Here is a 16,793-nt window from a genome sequence, read left to right on the forward strand (position 1 = left end):
TATGTGGAATGTGATAGATGGGATGGCTTTGTCTTCACTCCAATCTTCCAAATGTTTGTTTAACCACATCTTCCTAAATTGCCACTCAATCTTTTTCCATTTCTTTTATTTTTCCCGTACATCCATCTGAATTTTCTTTGAGAATAAGTAAACTAAACGCAATGCATGAAAAGTAAAAACATCCATCTAAATTGCTTTGAAAAAGGTGAAACCAGCTGCTAGCAATTTAAGATTAAGTGTGAGTTTGAGTTAGGATTAAAAATTAAAATTATTTTACTATTTAGTTTATTTTTGTTACTATTTATAGGTCTCATTATACTTTTTGACACTATTCATAAACTCCATTGTACTATTTTAATTAATTTTTACCTTTATCTACAGTACTTTCAGCAATAATTTTTCAATTTTAACAAAATAAGCAATATTTAAACATACCCTAAGTAAAAATTAAAACTTATTGAACTATATTTATAATTTATAAATATAAAATATATAAAAAATTCAGAGAATCGGTAGAAAAGATGCAATATAATTTAATCGTAATTTATTTAATATCAAACTATTTTATTCTAATAAAATAAATAGTGTTAATTAATTCAAACAATGTGAACTTTCAAACACTTGGTAACATAAAAAGAGTTACCAAAAAAAGTTAAAGCCTTTAATTATATATATATATATATATATTCCAATTAATATATGCTTTTTCATTTTTTTTTTTTAAGTTTCCTGAAATTAAAAAAAAAAAAAAAAACTAATTAATATAACAGTTTTTTCAATTCTAGTAAGACCCATATATATCCATTGATTCTTATCAAAGAAATAATCAATCACTTAGTTGACATGCCATCTAAAAGACAGGTAAAGGAATGAAATTAAATCTTACCCATTCCATAGGATCAAATAGGTTTGATACTAGTTCAGCAACAAAAAAAAAAAAAAAAAAGGTTTGATAGTTGATACTATTGACGTTTGCCTATTTCTTATTGAGCAAAATGTGCAAAATAAATCAGATTCATTTTCAATCAAAAAGTAGTGAAGTACCATGTGAACTTTTCAATTTACCCCAAAAAAAAAATCCGCTCAAGCAGATAATTTCAGTGATATTTGAAAAACCCAAGTAATGTTTCAACATTTAAATCTTTCTGCCTTTATTTTAAAACTAATTTAAGGTATCAAGAGCCGTTCGTTGTGAGTCTTGTGACAATTATGTAGCACCCTACTCACATAGGGATTGATCCCAGACTGGGGAGATCCAATCCCATGCGAGTGGAGTGCTGTATTGCATATGTTTGTCACACATTATTCTGTTTTGCCGGTCGGAGAGTGGCGGAGGGATCCAAGCCCACAAAGGGTAGGGGAGGGGGAAGGATGCCATGGGGCTGTAAGCTCATTGACACTAATAAAGTAACACAGCAACGACATGTATTGTTGATTATGATGCGGTCATGTCTGATGATACTTCTGATAAAACCGATCTGAAAATTTTGTAATGAAGTAGAAGCTGTTGCATTTCTGTTCAATCAACAAATCATATATAAACACAGCTTGAAGTTATTTCCATTGCAATTCCAGTGATGGCCAATTGATCAGGGTACAATAGATAGTTTTGTGGTCAGCTGGCAATATTCCCCTATCATCTTTTACACAAACACCAGTACATTAACATGACTATTCTTGCATTCGGAAGGCTCCCTAATGGTAAAAATATTATAGCGCACACAATATATGAACAATTGCATCGTAAATATACAATTCCAAATGTTTTGATTGTGATCAACGAAGATCAATGACATCAAATTTTAAACTGGGGTTCATGTAAACATCTGTACAAGTCTTGTAAAGGGGCCCACCATCTGGAGGCTGATCATGTGGATGAAAGCCACGTTGCTGACATTTTCTAATGATAGACATGCCGTTGGGTGTAGTCAACCGGAAAATGCCATGCTTTCTGTACAGATGAATAACAAAGAGATTATCTAGAGAAAATACAATTGTTTAGCAGATATAATTTTCAAATATATATATATTATCTCGCAAGTTCACAATTCTATTGAGATCTTACTTTGAACCATCCTTTGGTGCCATGACAATTGCAACAGATTCTGGCAACATAATCTGGAAAAAGGAATAAGCATTTATGTAATCAATACAGAAATGATAAAAGCACACAAAAGCATTTACCCTTCAGTGTGATGGATATGAAATGGTTTCCTGACATAATACCAAAGTGGTTATTTGCCAAGAGCCTTATACCTTAACTGGTTGGCACCTTTATAGTATGTCCATAACATCCAAGGTTTAAATCCCCCCACCCCCATTGTAACTATTGAATTTTCAAAAATAATAATACCAAAATGGCTCTAGATGACAAACAGTGAGCTTTTAGGACAATTGGAAAAGAAAATTCTCCACTTACTCTGTGTTTTTTTTTTTTTGATAATCTATTCTGTGTATGTTGAATGAGACTATCACAGAGGAAAAAGGAGGGGAAGTGGGTTTCAAATTTATCTTTCCCTTTCTTTTTATAGGTTCAAATATTTGATAGCAATGATTTATGAGAAATGTTAACGGATGCCCTAAGGACATTTGTTAGTGAACCATTTTAGGAAAGTTTTTATATGAAAATAAAAAAAGCAACAATATTTTAACAGCCTTTTTTATTTCCTATAAAAGTGGTGTCAAAACTTTACTAAAGATAATGCCTCCACAGATTTGTGAAAAAAATTTCATTTCCCTGTTGCACTTCCTTCAAATCCCTTGGTATTCAATTAGACTAAAGTGCTATCTGTCAAACAACAATGAACAGAATGAAGAAATGACAAGAGAAGGGAAGAAAGTGGTTCACAAGAGTTCGTCTATGGAAACCGGTTTTCTTTCTTTACTCTCAGTCTCCCGAAGGTCTTTCTCCCTTATTCCATTTCATGGTATCAGAGCCAACAAGAGAATCAGAATGCTGAAATAATAATCTAAAACCTATTTCCGTGAATCAAACTGTGTAAAAAAATTATCTCTACCTAAATCATGCAATCATAGTTGTCAAAATGTGAATCATATCGTGAATCAATTTTGTATTGTTTTGTATCATGTATCATAAGATACAAAAACAACTTACAAAAATTAATTCATACCATAAATTTGGAACATATTTCAACTAATGACTAGTTTAATCATCACTTATGTAATTTAACAAAGCTAAATAAATAAATCAAATTAAAATATATTTATAACATAGAGGTTCAATTTGGTAAAACTCAAACATGATAATACATGATATATAAGCCAAAATAATGATTTCTCACATATATTCATCATCTTGCCTAATCAACTCCATCTCTATAGTTCAAGTCAATGTTATCATCATTTTCATCATCTTAAAAAATCATTTCATCGGCATCTTCTTCATCATCTCTAACATTTACTATCACCTCTTGTTTTTCTATTGCACCCACCTTTTCTTTACATTTCTTCTTGACATTCTATTTTCTTGGATTTATAACAATAAAAAAAAAAATTTAAGAATAATTATATTGTCATTTAATAACACTTTATTCACAATATAGAAAAGCAATTTGCAAATGTGAAAATGAAATACCAAGTGTGTACCAAATTTTGTAGGGGGGAAAAAAACCCTCCTCAACTTCTTATTTTATTGGGCTCAATCAAGTAACCTAATAAATGTGTGTTAAAAACAAGCCTAACAACTAGTTGGACTCAATTCAAATTACAAATTTTAATAAAAAACCTCCAATTTAAAGCCATATGTCTATATATTGTCCGATACGAACAATTCATATGATACGCATATCTATGCATTGTACAATTCATGAGCATGATTGATACATACTTACAATGTAGTACTTTTTTCATCTGATTTGATACATATCATACGATACTAATCACTATGCATGCAATTATTTGGGATGCCTTGTGCAACCTAAGAAGTTAGGCAACCAAAATGTAACTTATAAACATTTTAATCAAATATGAAGATAAAGATGATGTTTCATTCATAAATAACTACCACAACTAATATGGGTAACTGAGAATCTAAAAATTTAGCTTCCATTTGCAACCTTAACCATTATACTAACAGAAAGAGACACACCTGATATGAGTAATGAGTGTGAAGATCAATCGACGACATGAAACAAGACTGTGTGGGATGTGTCTGGAAATTGAACCAAGGTATAATTAATCAGTCAGCATAACAATCACATTATTTTTTTTGAACATGCATATCATAAGATCATAATCATATGCAGATCAGGCATTGAACAGGAAGTGATTAGAGACATACTCCAATGTTAATAATATATCATATACTATACAATAATAGTTCTGTCCTAAAAACTGTGGTTACACCATGCTGCTCAACAAAAGCGTTACATGTTATACAACATGCTTTCATCATATGGTGCATTATAAGTACATTAAAATTATTAACATAATTTTCTTGAATTAAAACTCTAGATTACCAAAATTTTCAAGAAATTCAAATTTCTACTGTAATTAAACTCTACTACTAAAAGTAATAAGAAATTTAAAAGACATCTTATATTATCCATTCTAAATTATTTCAATCATCCATCATAATTTTTCATTCTAATAATAAAACCTTTTTCGTTATAATAATAAAAGCTGGGTCCCCCACGTCATTAGTGTGCTATGGAGCTTTACATAAGTGTTACAAATTGTACAACGTGCTTTCACCACTATCAATATATTAAAATTATTAATCTACTTTGCTCTAAGTAAACTCTATAACAAACTTTCCAGAGATTTTAAATACTACTCAAGTTAAAACTTAATAGCCAAATATTTCAAGAGATTTAAAAGAAACTAAAAATTTATTTTAGATTATTTTAATAGTATATTATAACTTTTGTTTTTAATAAAAAATAGGTTTTACATGATGTGCTTTTATGATGTAACTTAATGTAATCATTATTTATTTTTATCCTTTACATTCTATTATTATTTAATTTCAATTTAATGTATATGCTCTCCCACTCCCAAAATGACAGCAAAAGGTAAAAAATATAAATAAATAAATGAAATCAGCAGAAAGCAAATGCCTCAGTTACTCGGGCAAAAGGTATGGCACTGAAGCAAACTTCAAGGTGGTACTATATGCTGTGTCATTTAGTTGTAAAAATGGCAGCTTGGATCCTTCAATAAGAAAAGTCTACATACAAGTGAAAATTGATCATACCATTGTTGGCCTTGTTTTCAAATGATTTTGCTAGCTAAGAAAGGTTTGCATAATATCCACAAATAAGGCATCTTGTATCAATATAGTAGAGTTAGATTAATAAAAGTTTAAGCATCTTGGCTGTTGAAGATGACCTAAATAGTTTCTATTTCCCTTTCCTTTATCCTTCTCTTCATTTCTTTGCATACTCCAACCACCCACCCCATGCAAAACAGACCCTAACAATTAAAAATTCCAAGGCTCCCCTGCATTAAGCACATTTACAGATCTATCAAGGGGATCTCTATCACAAACTGGTGACCTCCAATTACCAAAGCAATTGCACTGCAAAACAACAAAATCAGTATCTGAAGCCTGACCTAACATGTGATTAGTATCTGGAGCCTGACAAAACGAACTCATGAGCCTTGCATTTTTCACTGTAATACCACCATTTAAACCCTCAATCCATTGATGCTTACTTATCTTTTCAACTATAATTGGAGATCCTTCATTCTTTCATCTAGAGCTGATCTTTCACATACTCAAATCAAGGATTCAAACACTGCTAGATCTATTGATCTCAACAACCCTTCCCAAACGTGCCTCCACTGCCTTCCCTCTCTTCTAGTTAATCCTATGAATCAGTAATTGAATCGGCAACAGGAAAGCATTACTTAGGCAATTACTATAGCATTAAGAAAGAACCTTGCATTCTTACTGTAAGTCTTAACCTCCTATTTTTAATCAGTAAAATAAGAAAATGGAGAGGCAGTTGGCTGGTTGGAAGATGATGTATCTTTCTAAGGGGATCGCATTGGATTAATTAAGAGCACTTTGTCTAGTCTCCCTACTTATTTTTTATCCTTGTTTCCTAGCCCAATGAGTGCTGCTCATTGTATTGAAAAATTACAGCAGGATTTTCTGTGGGGAGGAATGAGAAATGAGTTCAAGTATCACCTGGTTGGTGGGAAGAAGTTTTGTGAGCCAATTCAAAATTGGGGGGCTAGGCATTCAGGATTTGGTCCTTTTTTTTTTTTTGATAGGTAATCAGAAATCTATTATAAATGAGAAAAAAATGAAAAGTACAAGAAGTTCATGATGATGAACAACAAGAAGTAATAGAAACAAACAGCATAGCAAACAGAGGGTAGACAGGAAACTAAGCAAAGGGAAGACATAAACTCAGAGAGAGAAGAACAATCAGTAAAACCCCAACAACGAGACCACTCCAAAAGACTACGTTGGCATAAAACCTTTAACTCATCCAACGTCTTCTCATTGCCCTCAAAGGATCGACGATTTCGTTCCAACCACACAATCCACATTAAGCACCCTAGAACCAAATTCCAAATGTCCGAATTATGTTTCCCAAGCCACTAATGCCAACAAGATAACAAACCCGCCACTGATCCTGGCATAACCCAATGAATACCAAAAGTCTAAATCATAAAAGTCCATAAGGAATGAGTAACAGGACAATGAAGAAGAAGGTGGTCTACCGACTCCCCATCACAGCAACACATACAACCCCAATTAGCCAAAGGGCAACCCTTAAGCCTTATATTATCCAAAGTGAGGATCCGATCATGAGTAGCTGTCCACAAAAAGAACGCCACACGCTTAGGAATATTTGGTTTCCAAACACCCTTCCAAGGAAACAAAGAATTCGAAGCACCCCGAATCGCATCGTAGTAAGACCGGGTGTCAAACTTACCATCACCTTTTAGCCGCCAGCAAAGAGTATCTCTCCTATCACCCCGAGGAATACGAGTTTGGATAAGCTGAAGTAGAGAATAAGATGCAGCCAACTCCCAATCTTCAAAAACTCTATAAAACCTTAAATTGACATTTTGCTATAGAGAGGGATGCCTTATGGTGAAGTGTTGTGGAGCCTAAATATGGTAGATTGGTAGTATGTGGGAGGGTTGGTGCTCTAATGGTGTGCAGGGGACTTATGGAGTTTGCCTATGGAAGAATATCAGGAAGGGATGGGATACTTTCCATCATTTTGTTGCTTTTAAGGTGGAGGGCTGGCTCTTGTATCAAATTTTGGTTTGATACTTGGTGTTTTTTTTTGGGGGCGGGGGACTCCCTTAAAAGATATCTTCCCATAATTATTCAATATTTCTTATAATAAGGAATCTTTTGTGTCTGAACTTTTATCTTTCTTGGGATGGTTCCACTGGAATGTCAATTTTGTTCGTTTGGAGCAAGACTAGGAATTGGGGTCGGTGGCCAATTTTTTGGATTTGATTAATTCTGGTTTGGTAAGAGTGAATGGAGTGGATCAAATTATGTTGAAAACCCTCTTCCAGAGGGGTTTTTGATGTTAAATCCTTTTATAAGGTATTATATTCCACTGCCCATTCTTCTTTCCCCTGGAAGACTTCATGGAAGACGAAGGTGCCAAAAAAGGTTTTTTTTTTTTTTTTTTTTTTTTATGGAAGACGAAGGTGCCAAAAAAGGTTTTTTTTTTTTTTTTTTTTTTGGGATTGCAGCTTTGGGGAGAATTTCAACTACTGATAATTGTGGAAACAAAGAGTAGTTTTGATGGATTGGTGTTGCGTGTGTAAGTAGGATGGGGAGTCCATTAATCATTTCATGTTTACATTGAGAGTTGTAATATAGTATTTTCTTTATTTAAGGTTCATTGGGTTATGCCATGCCATGTTGTGGATCTTCTTGCATGCTGGTCGTATAGATGTAGCAGACCTAAGCCTATTGTGTTTTGGAATATGATTCCTCATTGCCTTATGTGGGGTATTTGGCAGGAGAGGAATGCTCGTACTTTTGTAGGAAGTGAGATTAATTCATTTTATGAAGCTGCTTGTCCTCTAGATGTTGCTAGAGTGGACAAATTCTTCGAGTGCTTTTACTTTTAATTCTTTGGCTGATTTGTTAGATAGTTGTACTTTCTTTGCATTATAGTTTTTGCTGGGTCCTTAGAACACTGCCTGCATGCTTTGGTTCCCCGTATCAATTTCTTTTTTCAATGAAGTTATATTACTTATCAAAAAACAAAGATCACAGGAAACTACCGAGTTTTAACATGAACCAATGTTAGTACTTTTTGATAAGTAATAAGTTTTACTGATATAAAAAAAGGAACACCCTAGTACACAGGAAGTGTACAAGGGGTCAACAATTCAAGTACATGAAACAATGTTAGTACTGGTTTCATATGTTACAGTAGGTCCCATGGGGCCATAGGCTCAGCCTAGTAAGATTCTACATACCAACGGCAATAAGTGTAATAAAGTTTGATAAGTTGCATTCAATTCATAAACCAGCAAAGGGTTTAAGCATAAGTTTAGGATCATTCATCACATTATAATATAGACACAAGAATCCTCCAATGAGCTTTAGCTCATAGGGCACCTCCTCCCCTTGTAAGGGTAAGGTAGAGGGTGAAGTCTTAGGTTCAAGACCCAATAGCTGCTTGTGTAAAATAACTACCAACCAAAATAATAGATACTCACATGAATCCACCCAAGAGGGAAAAGAGATTGCTTGTCCTGCACTTCAAATATTTCCTCTTCATTTGTCGTCTGACACTAATTAAAAAAGTAGAAGTTTAGAATAACAGCAGTATATATCTTATTAAGTCGCACAAAAGAACCCTGTAAAATGTGTAAAGAAATCTCCATACAGAATCTGATGTTGATTCCTGCTTTGGAATGATGAGAGCTGTAACATAAAATTTTCTGTTTTTCTGCAGAAATGAAATATTTAAAAACGTTAGGGTTAAGAAGTGTTTAGATCATAAGAAGTAATCTTTATCAGCACTTACAAGTGAACCTGCAAGTACGCCACATGTTTCTAAGTTTTTAACAGTATTTGACTTAGCAAGCTTCATAAAGGTCTCCATCATATTGGTTGACTGCAAAGAGAAAGATCTGTTAGGATAAAAATATAGCCTATTACTTACATCACTGCAATTGATTTAAGCATAAAAAATTCTTATCATCAGAAAAATATTACCAACGTCAAAATGTCATTCCCAAAAAGAAATTTAGAGAGAGAGAGATTGTCAAGAGTAAACTCACAATATGCAATTGCAGTGGAGATTCAGCTTGAACAAAATTATCTTTAGGGGACATCTCAGTTCCACATCCTGACTCACTAACTTGAGATGAAACTGCAGGTATTAAATCTTGTATTTCAGCAAGTACATTTGGAGAACAAGGGTGCGACACTGCTGGGATTGAATCTTGTACTTCAGCAAGTACAGGTGGAGGAGAAGGCTGTCTGATAATATTTGGTTGAGATTGTGTTGTTTCAAATGAAATCAGGGAAGAAGGTTCCTCAGCACAATGCTTCTGAGTGTCATCCTTTGAGGTAAGAATTGATTCCTGCCTTGATTTTTCCTGTCCCGAGTTGCTACAATCTTCTCTAATTGCAAGTCCATCCTCTATGGTTTTCTGCAGGCTGTTTTCCCAGAAAGGCAAGCAGATGAAACATATGAGCTATAGACTCTTCAAAAGCATAAACAAAGGGATATCATGAAGAGAGAACCAGTGACAAGATTCAATCTTTAAACAAATCAAGTTTCTATCTCAAGCAATGCCTATGCAGAAGAACAAAGTTTCTCTCCAAACTCGTTTAGAGAGAAACCCTACAAACTCCTTATATATCTTTATATTGAGTGTGAATTTTGAAAATTTAACCGTTGAATTGCATGTTTTTATTATATCCTTAATGCTTATAAAATTTCAAGAAAATCAAAGATCAATTATTATGTCATCAAATAAAAATAAAAATTTCAAATTTTTATGATCTAAAATTATGTATAAAACATAAGTTTATTAATCGAATAGTAAATGTTCCTCAAAAAAAAAAAAAAATCGAATAGTAAATAAAATCCGATTTGAATGAAATTTGATATGTATGTTAAGAACCTAAGGAACATGAAATTTAACTGTTAGATTTTCAAAATTCACAAAAAAAAAAAAGAGATATATGAGAAGTTTAAAGAGTTTCTCTCCAAACTAGTTTGAAGAGTTTCTCTCCAAACTTTGTTCTATGCAGAAAGTATCTCTTTATATTCCCCCCATGAACTGAGATTTGATCTATCTAGAGGTGCGCAAAAGCCCAAGTAAAAGGAACTTAACTAGAGGCAAACCTTGGGATTTCAACTGGAGTCAGATCTATAATGCTTGGATATTGGACCTACATCAAGAAGAGATATTTCAGCATGGTTCCTGCAATGAAGCAAAAGAAATCACTAGATACTGGCATACCCCTTTATCACTAATAGGTGGCTGCCACTGCCCATGAAGTCCATTTGGACCCAAGATAGAGTGCCTAGAGAGAGTTTCCTCCTTTGGACGCGGGATACTAAAAGATCTACAAGAAGCAAGCAAAGAAGCTAGAAATTAAGGACACCAACAGATGAACATATCATTCATAATATAACTTCTCCATTGTCACATGCACTAGTAAATTATACTCCAGAACATAAATTGCTTCAAGATTTTTTTTTTTTTTTGATAAGTAATGAATTTCTATTAAAATTAAAAATATTTTATGTTCATAATGATGAACACAAAGTGTCAAAAATGTACAAAATCTCAGAAGGAAAATCTAAGAGAAACTCGAAATTCAAAATTGCTTCAAGATAAATGGTGAAAGCACATCTTATAAGACCAAAATTAAACAAAAAATAAATCATAGCTTATTAAAATTATTTAAAAATAATAATGAAACTCCATTTAAAACTTTTGGTAATTGAATTTTAATTGAAATATTATTCTTAATTTCTTGAAACATTAATAATAAAGTTTCGCTTAATGACTGTTAATAATTTTATTGTACTTGCATTTAAATTATAGTACATTTAAGATGGGGCTCTGACTCCATCTCCACTAGCAAACTATGTTAATAATTTTAATAATAAAGCTTGGCCCCATTGGTCCACTTGCTTCCATCTTTTTTTTTTTTTTTTTTTTTTTGCTTAATGGGTTTGAAATTGGTGGCCTTTGATTCTTCTAACCCTGTAAATATAATGTTGACTTTGGACATTTTCAATTTTAAATTATCCTACTAAATATTTAGTAATTTTATACTGAATATGGTACACGTCATTATTTTAGAGTTTAGTTTCCTGGCATTATGATCACCAAGGATTAATAAGAAAAATTTTTGCATTGTCCCAAAAGAATAGAAATGACTTGACATTTATTTCAAAAATGTGCACTTTGCTTCAATCAAGCTTAGACTTGTACTTATGCATTGTAACAAGGTTCCATGAGAACTTTATGCTTAAGTGTGTCTGATTGTTCTAAGAACACTGAGTTTACCCGAAGATGCTAATATCTAAAAAAATACAGTAGAATAACCAACAAAGTCTAATGATCAATAAAACAACAATTTGATTCAAGATTAAGGGTTAGTTGATTTGAGTTAAGTTGTATCTATATTCTGCTTATTATTTTGCCAACAAATGCAGCTTTGATAAACTGTTACAAGCTGAAAAGGGACAAGGCAGGCCACAAATAAGCACAGTTTGTAAAATAAGCATTAAAAAAATTAGAAGATAAGACCAGGTTCCATTCAAAAAACACGAATCTAGTATTATTTTATTTCATAATAACGTAATGCTGGAAAATCGTTTACTAATGTAAAAAAACATAATGCTGCTAAATCAAGATGCTGTATATACTATCAGGGGCATTCCAATATACGACACTCTTGGCAGACAATATAGTCAATATCTTTAGCTTTTTGCATTAAGGGCTACAAAAATGAATCATGTTTTCATAGATTGTATTCAGGATTCTATATATAAGAAATGATTCTGTCCAATATGCATGCAACCAAGTATCTGTTTTGATACAAGTAAATATGCCTAGTAGTATCTAACTTTAAAGATAAAGTAGTAGACAAAACAACTCAACTCAACTAAGCCTTAATCGCGAAAGTAGGTATGTGCAGCACATTAATAGTTGGGAGAAAAACTCGAAGAACGAGCAGAACCCTAATAGAATACATAAAATCACTTACAATTTGTGGAACTGCTCTTCCACGGGTCTGGCATATGAAAATTGTTGAGCCCTTGAACTTTGAGTGGGGAATTGACGTGCAGCTGGTCTTGCTGCCTGTCATATGTAGAAAGCATATTGAAGTATAATTTAGCAGCATAGAAAGAAAGAATAAAAATAGGAATAAGAGAAAAAGGTCACTGTATGGAGCAACTGACTAAAATAACAAATTGTCACCTAAAAATAAAATCAAGGTAGCTACCCTCAAATGAAACTAATGAAGCAGAATAGAAAATTGAAGGGAGAGAGTAATTAATACTAATATGATGCAGCATTAACTGTACCTTTGTCACATCATAATTCGTCAAGGATTGTTTTTTAACAGGAGACCAGTCCCATGAATTATTTCGATGAAATTGGCTGCTCCCATTTACATGATATGCATGTTTTTTGTTTAATTCATCAATCTTCTGTTGCACTGCAGGCTTCAACTCTTCCAGCTCAGTCAATGTAGCCAATAATTTCTACAATAAATATTCCAAATCAAGTTGTGCCCCAAAAGCTGTATCAGAAAATTCTATATCATTTGATATGAGTGAATCTCCTTAGATTTTTCTTCTGTATATTGGTTTCCTTTTCAATATATATATATATATATTTTTTTTTTTTTTTAATTACCTATCAAAAAAATTTGAGAGAACAGGAAATATTACCTTTTTCAAATAAACTTTTTGGCTTTGAAGAGATCCTCTGTAATCTCGATGGCATGGTATTGTCTCAGAGACCAAACTGAAATAGAAAAGAAACTAGTTCCAGAGACACTTTCCAAAGATATCTAAGAAATACATAGAAGTCTAACTTGACAAGCACTAGCCAATTAAAGTAACAAATTAAAAAGGAACCAACACCTGTGTTTCTCACCTTGAAAACCTTAGAAGCATAATGTATAGATCTATAATATTCTTCTCTCTTCGAAAGATGTCAGCCTAAAATATAACAAATAGATCGGAATCAAGGCCATTTAGGAAAACTGAACAAGAAATTGATTTAGAGAAAAGAAAGTAACTTTAACATCTAAAATGAAATTCAATGGGAGCAACATAGCATCAGCATTAGAATATTTAATTTTAAAGTGGCAGTAAACACATCTAGAAAAAAAAATCAAAATTTATAGCAGCAGCAAAATGCATAACAAATAAGAGGGAGCAATGTTAATTGAATGAATGAAAGAACAGAGACGCCCTGCAATAACAATGATCCAAAAATCCTATGCTGCTGCTTCCAGAACAGAAATGTGAGTCAAAGAAACAACAATGAGTGCCATATTTAACCAATTATCTTTCTTCTTCTGTTTTTTTTTCTCTCTTTTTAGGCTAAAACGTTCAATGGTGAGATTAGGTAAAAAAGGCATGGGTGACAACACATCCCAAACATTATTCTCCCTTCATTATATTGCGCCTGAGTATTGTTCACAGAGCCACTTTCACTTGAAACCCATACATCATCCTCCATTCAAATTTACTTTGCGACTAAAGTATGTCCAACTGCTAGCTCTAAGTCTAGCAATCTATGAAAAGGTCCAACTGAAACCCAGTTTTACCACTAAGACATAAAAATCCATTGTTTCATGCTTCTAGACACATTATCACAATGAACAAAATTCTGAGTGTAAGAACTGCCAACATAATGTAATGAACCTGCTAGTGGTTCAAACTTTAAAGGCTAGTTAAGGGAAATGATTGATTATGATAGGGAAGCATATGGAGAGTAAGGATTTGACTTAGTTCGAGGTAGAAATCCCCAAAGAAGAAGAAAGGGGAATTAGGAAGAGAGCCTAGAAAGAAAATTGACGAATTTGCATCAAGTTCAATAATAAGGATGTCTGCCTAGTATTTATACTAGGATTTTACAAGGCTAACATCAAGAAAAGCTTAAGATTGGTTCTTTAACTAACTACTTATACAACACCTTGTAACAAACTAATTAACTATTCTTGGCTTGTCTTACACTAGGTTCTTAATCCTAGTTTAGGCAAACCTAGGATGGAAGGCTACCCTTGTTCATAGGTGGTAAAGGGTTTATGGCTGCTAATGACATACCCCTAGATCTTAGCCAATCCAAAGGCTTGGTTGAGGGTTTTAAGGGTTCAACATCCTCACAGGTAGCATTATTTCATCTTTCAATCCACTCAAAAAGCAACTAAGTTTATGTCCATCAGAAATCCCCCTTAGCCTATTGTATAAGACCTCAAACTAGGCCTTGTAGTAGCCACACTCAAGGTTTGCCTAAGCTTGGTGAGACACACCATTGGGTCATTATAAGATATTGGTCCAAGCCTAGTTTGCAAGATTTTCATTAAAGAATCCTAGTTACCAAAAAAAAACCATTAGCATCTTGGAACCAAATTAGAGCTTCACCCTCCATGTGATAAGAGGACATCAAAACCTTTTCCTGATTTGGAACCTAGTAGTACTTGAAGTGTTGATTGGCCTCGTAGATCCACCCTAATGCGTTCTCACCACCAAACTTAGGGAATTGTAACTTCGTAGCCTTAGGGAGATGGATTATGCCCCTTTTTCCTGACACAACTTCTACCTCCTCATGATGCTCTTAAGCCCATGGTAGAGCAACCATGATATCTTTGAGGAGGGCCTCAGTGATTTGGGCAATTTGTTGAGCCAAAATCTCCTTAGACCATAGTAAAGGACTCTCCCAGCTGAGAGAATCTTGTACCTTTAGCCATCTTGAATCAATGCTCTTATATAAATTAATGAACCTGCTAGTGTTTTAAAGGATAGGAGAGCGAAATGATCGATAATGATAGGGAAGTGTATGGAAAGTAAGGATTTGACTTAGTTCAAGGTAGTCACACTCCAAAGAAGAAGCAAGGGGAATTAGGAAGATCGCCAACTGCATCAAGTTCAATAATGAGAATGTTTACCCAAGTAACATCAAAAAAGGCTCATTACTTAGTTCCCAACTAACTACTTGTACAACACCTTGTAACAAACTAACTAAACAGCTCTTGGATTGTCTTGCACTAGGTTCTTGACCCTAGTCACATGTCTTTATCATGATCATCCACACGCGTATTACACATTGTTGGACTTGTGTCGATTGATCTTCAGCTGGGTTGCAAGTTTTGGGCTCATTATAATTAACCATCCAATATAAAGTACACATAACCTTGAATTTTCTATCCACAAAAGGCACAAGATTGGATGCATTGACATCATCAACAACCGCTAAAGTCTATAGCAAGAAGCTGTACATATCTACCTAAAACCCCATCATTTCTTATCAAAAAACTTCTGCTATAGCTCATTATACTACAAGCAACAAGTCCTAATTCCAATAACACATACTCGTATTTCAGCTTCCTACCAATCCAAATTGCCTAAAATTCACATTTCTCAAATTCAATCTCACACAAAAAAATAAAGAGAGATCCACACAGAATGAACAATTCAAAGCTTGCTTGGATGATAATCGAAAAACACAGTATTGAAGAAACTCATTCGAAGTGAAAATATCAAAATTATCAACAAATTTTGGGGAGAAAGAAGTGAAACCTGTTTGAGAATATTATCGGCGATCCGGAAGTAGTACCGGAGAGTAATCCGATTATCGACATCGAGCCTCTGAGCACTGGCAGCGATGTTAATACTCTGAGAAGAAGGTTTATGCGAAGAATTCGACCTCATTTTTTTCGGTTCAATTTTTATTTTACTTTCTTTCTAGCCAAACAAACATTTTCCTTGGGGATCGGGAATGGGGTGGATGCAACTCTGACCCCGAAATTTGAGAGCGAAGGACCTTAGGACAGAGGTCGTCAATGGCGGCCTTGGCTCTGAGAGGGTAGACGCAGAGAGGAAGGATACTACGTATACGATCCGCGCAACGCAACTGAAGGGCCAAGGAAGTCATTTGGCTTTCGCTCGGGGGCTAATGTGACAAAGAGATATAGCTCAGGGTCTGTTTGGCTATTTGGAAACACATTCTTTTCTCTTTTTGAGTAAATTGCAAACAACGTCCCAAAGTTTGGAGTATTTGAATTTTGCACCTTGAAATTTTAAATTTTAAATTTTACTCTTGAAGTTATATTTCATTTGCATCATTAACCCTCGGTCTAGAGATGGCAATTGTGTCCCGCCCAGCTTAACCCACACCTCCCTGCTTCACCCCGCGCGGGTTTTCTTTGCTTTGCAAAGGTGGTGGGGTGAAAATGGGGCAAAATTTTAGTTTCGCACTACAGGGCGGGGTAGGGTGAAGATGAGATGGACTACCTCGCCCTGCCCCTCTCCACCCTATGTTGCTAAGGATTATAATTGTAATTTTTTCATACTCTAAAACCCTACTATTTAAACAAACATATCAATATTAGCTTATTTTATTCTACCCAATGTAGTTCTCTGCCTTTATTTTGTTATGTGTTATATTTTAAGCTTTTTTTTTTTTTTTTTGGTGATTATCTTGTTAAACACTTGGATATATTATTCAATTTTTTCAAAAAAATTATTTGATTTGATGGGATAAATTTAGCTGTAATTTCAAGTATATTTTTATTAATGAAATAGATTTTATTTAAAAAATTGTACTAGTTGTAGGGCAAATTA

At 33.8% G+C, this 16,793-nt stretch overlaps 1 protein-coding gene across 4 annotated transcripts; it reads right to left on the reverse strand.

The window, feature by feature from the left end:
- Positions 1–1,534: 1,534 nt before the first annotated feature.
- Positions 1,535–16,094, reverse strand: LOC112032297 (AMSH-like ubiquitin thioesterase 1). 4 transcript variants are annotated; one of them, XM_024065071.2, is made up of 14 exons: positions 15,750–16,094; positions 13,099–13,163; positions 12,891–12,966; positions 12,522–12,701; positions 12,200–12,294; positions 10,438–10,543; positions 10,308–10,366; positions 9,244–9,625; positions 8,988–9,077; positions 8,847–8,909; positions 8,677–8,751; positions 4,109–4,171; positions 2,066–2,118; positions 1,535–1,951 (listed from the first exon to the last, which is right to left on the reverse strand). In XM_024065071.2, the coding sequence occupies exons 1-14, from the start codon at positions 15,879–15,881 to the stop codon at positions 1,777–1,779; spliced, it is 1,614 nt and encodes a 537-aa protein (XP_023920839.1). In that variant the 5' UTR covers positions 15,882–16,094; the 3' UTR covers positions 1,535–1,776. The 4 variants fall into 4 exon arrangements, with proteins under 4 accessions (XP_023920839.1, XP_023920860.1, XP_065637642.1 ...); XM_024065092.2 differs by having other exon boundaries at positions 10,320–10,366; positions 15,750–16,093; XM_065781571.1 differs by lacking the exon at positions 2,066–2,118 and having other exon boundaries at positions 1,726–1,951.
- Positions 16,095–16,793: the final 699 nt, after the last annotated feature.

This window comes from Quercus suber, unplaced genomic scaffold (assembly GCF_002906115.3).
Source record: "Quercus suber isolate HL8 unplaced genomic scaffold, Cork oak 2.0 scaffold_271, whole genome shotgun sequence".
Lineage (NCBI taxonomy): Eukaryota > Viridiplantae > Streptophyta > Magnoliopsida > Fagales > Fagaceae > Quercus > Quercus suber.

Bases quoted from the DNA above. Each gene is read 5' to 3' on its own strand.
- LOC112032297 (XM_024065071.2), bottom strand. From the start codon at position 15,881: ATGAGGTCGAATTCTTCGCATAAACCTTCTTCTCAGAGTATTAACATC. The intron at 10,367-10,437 runs GTATGCCAGTAT...TTCTTGATGTAG, and splicing joins CACCTATTAGTGATAAAGGG to GTCCAATATCCAAGCATTAT. The intron at 8,910-8,987 runs GTAAGTGCTGAT...TCATTTCTGCAG, and splicing joins GCGTACTTGCAGGTTCACTT to AAAAACAGAAAATTTTATGT.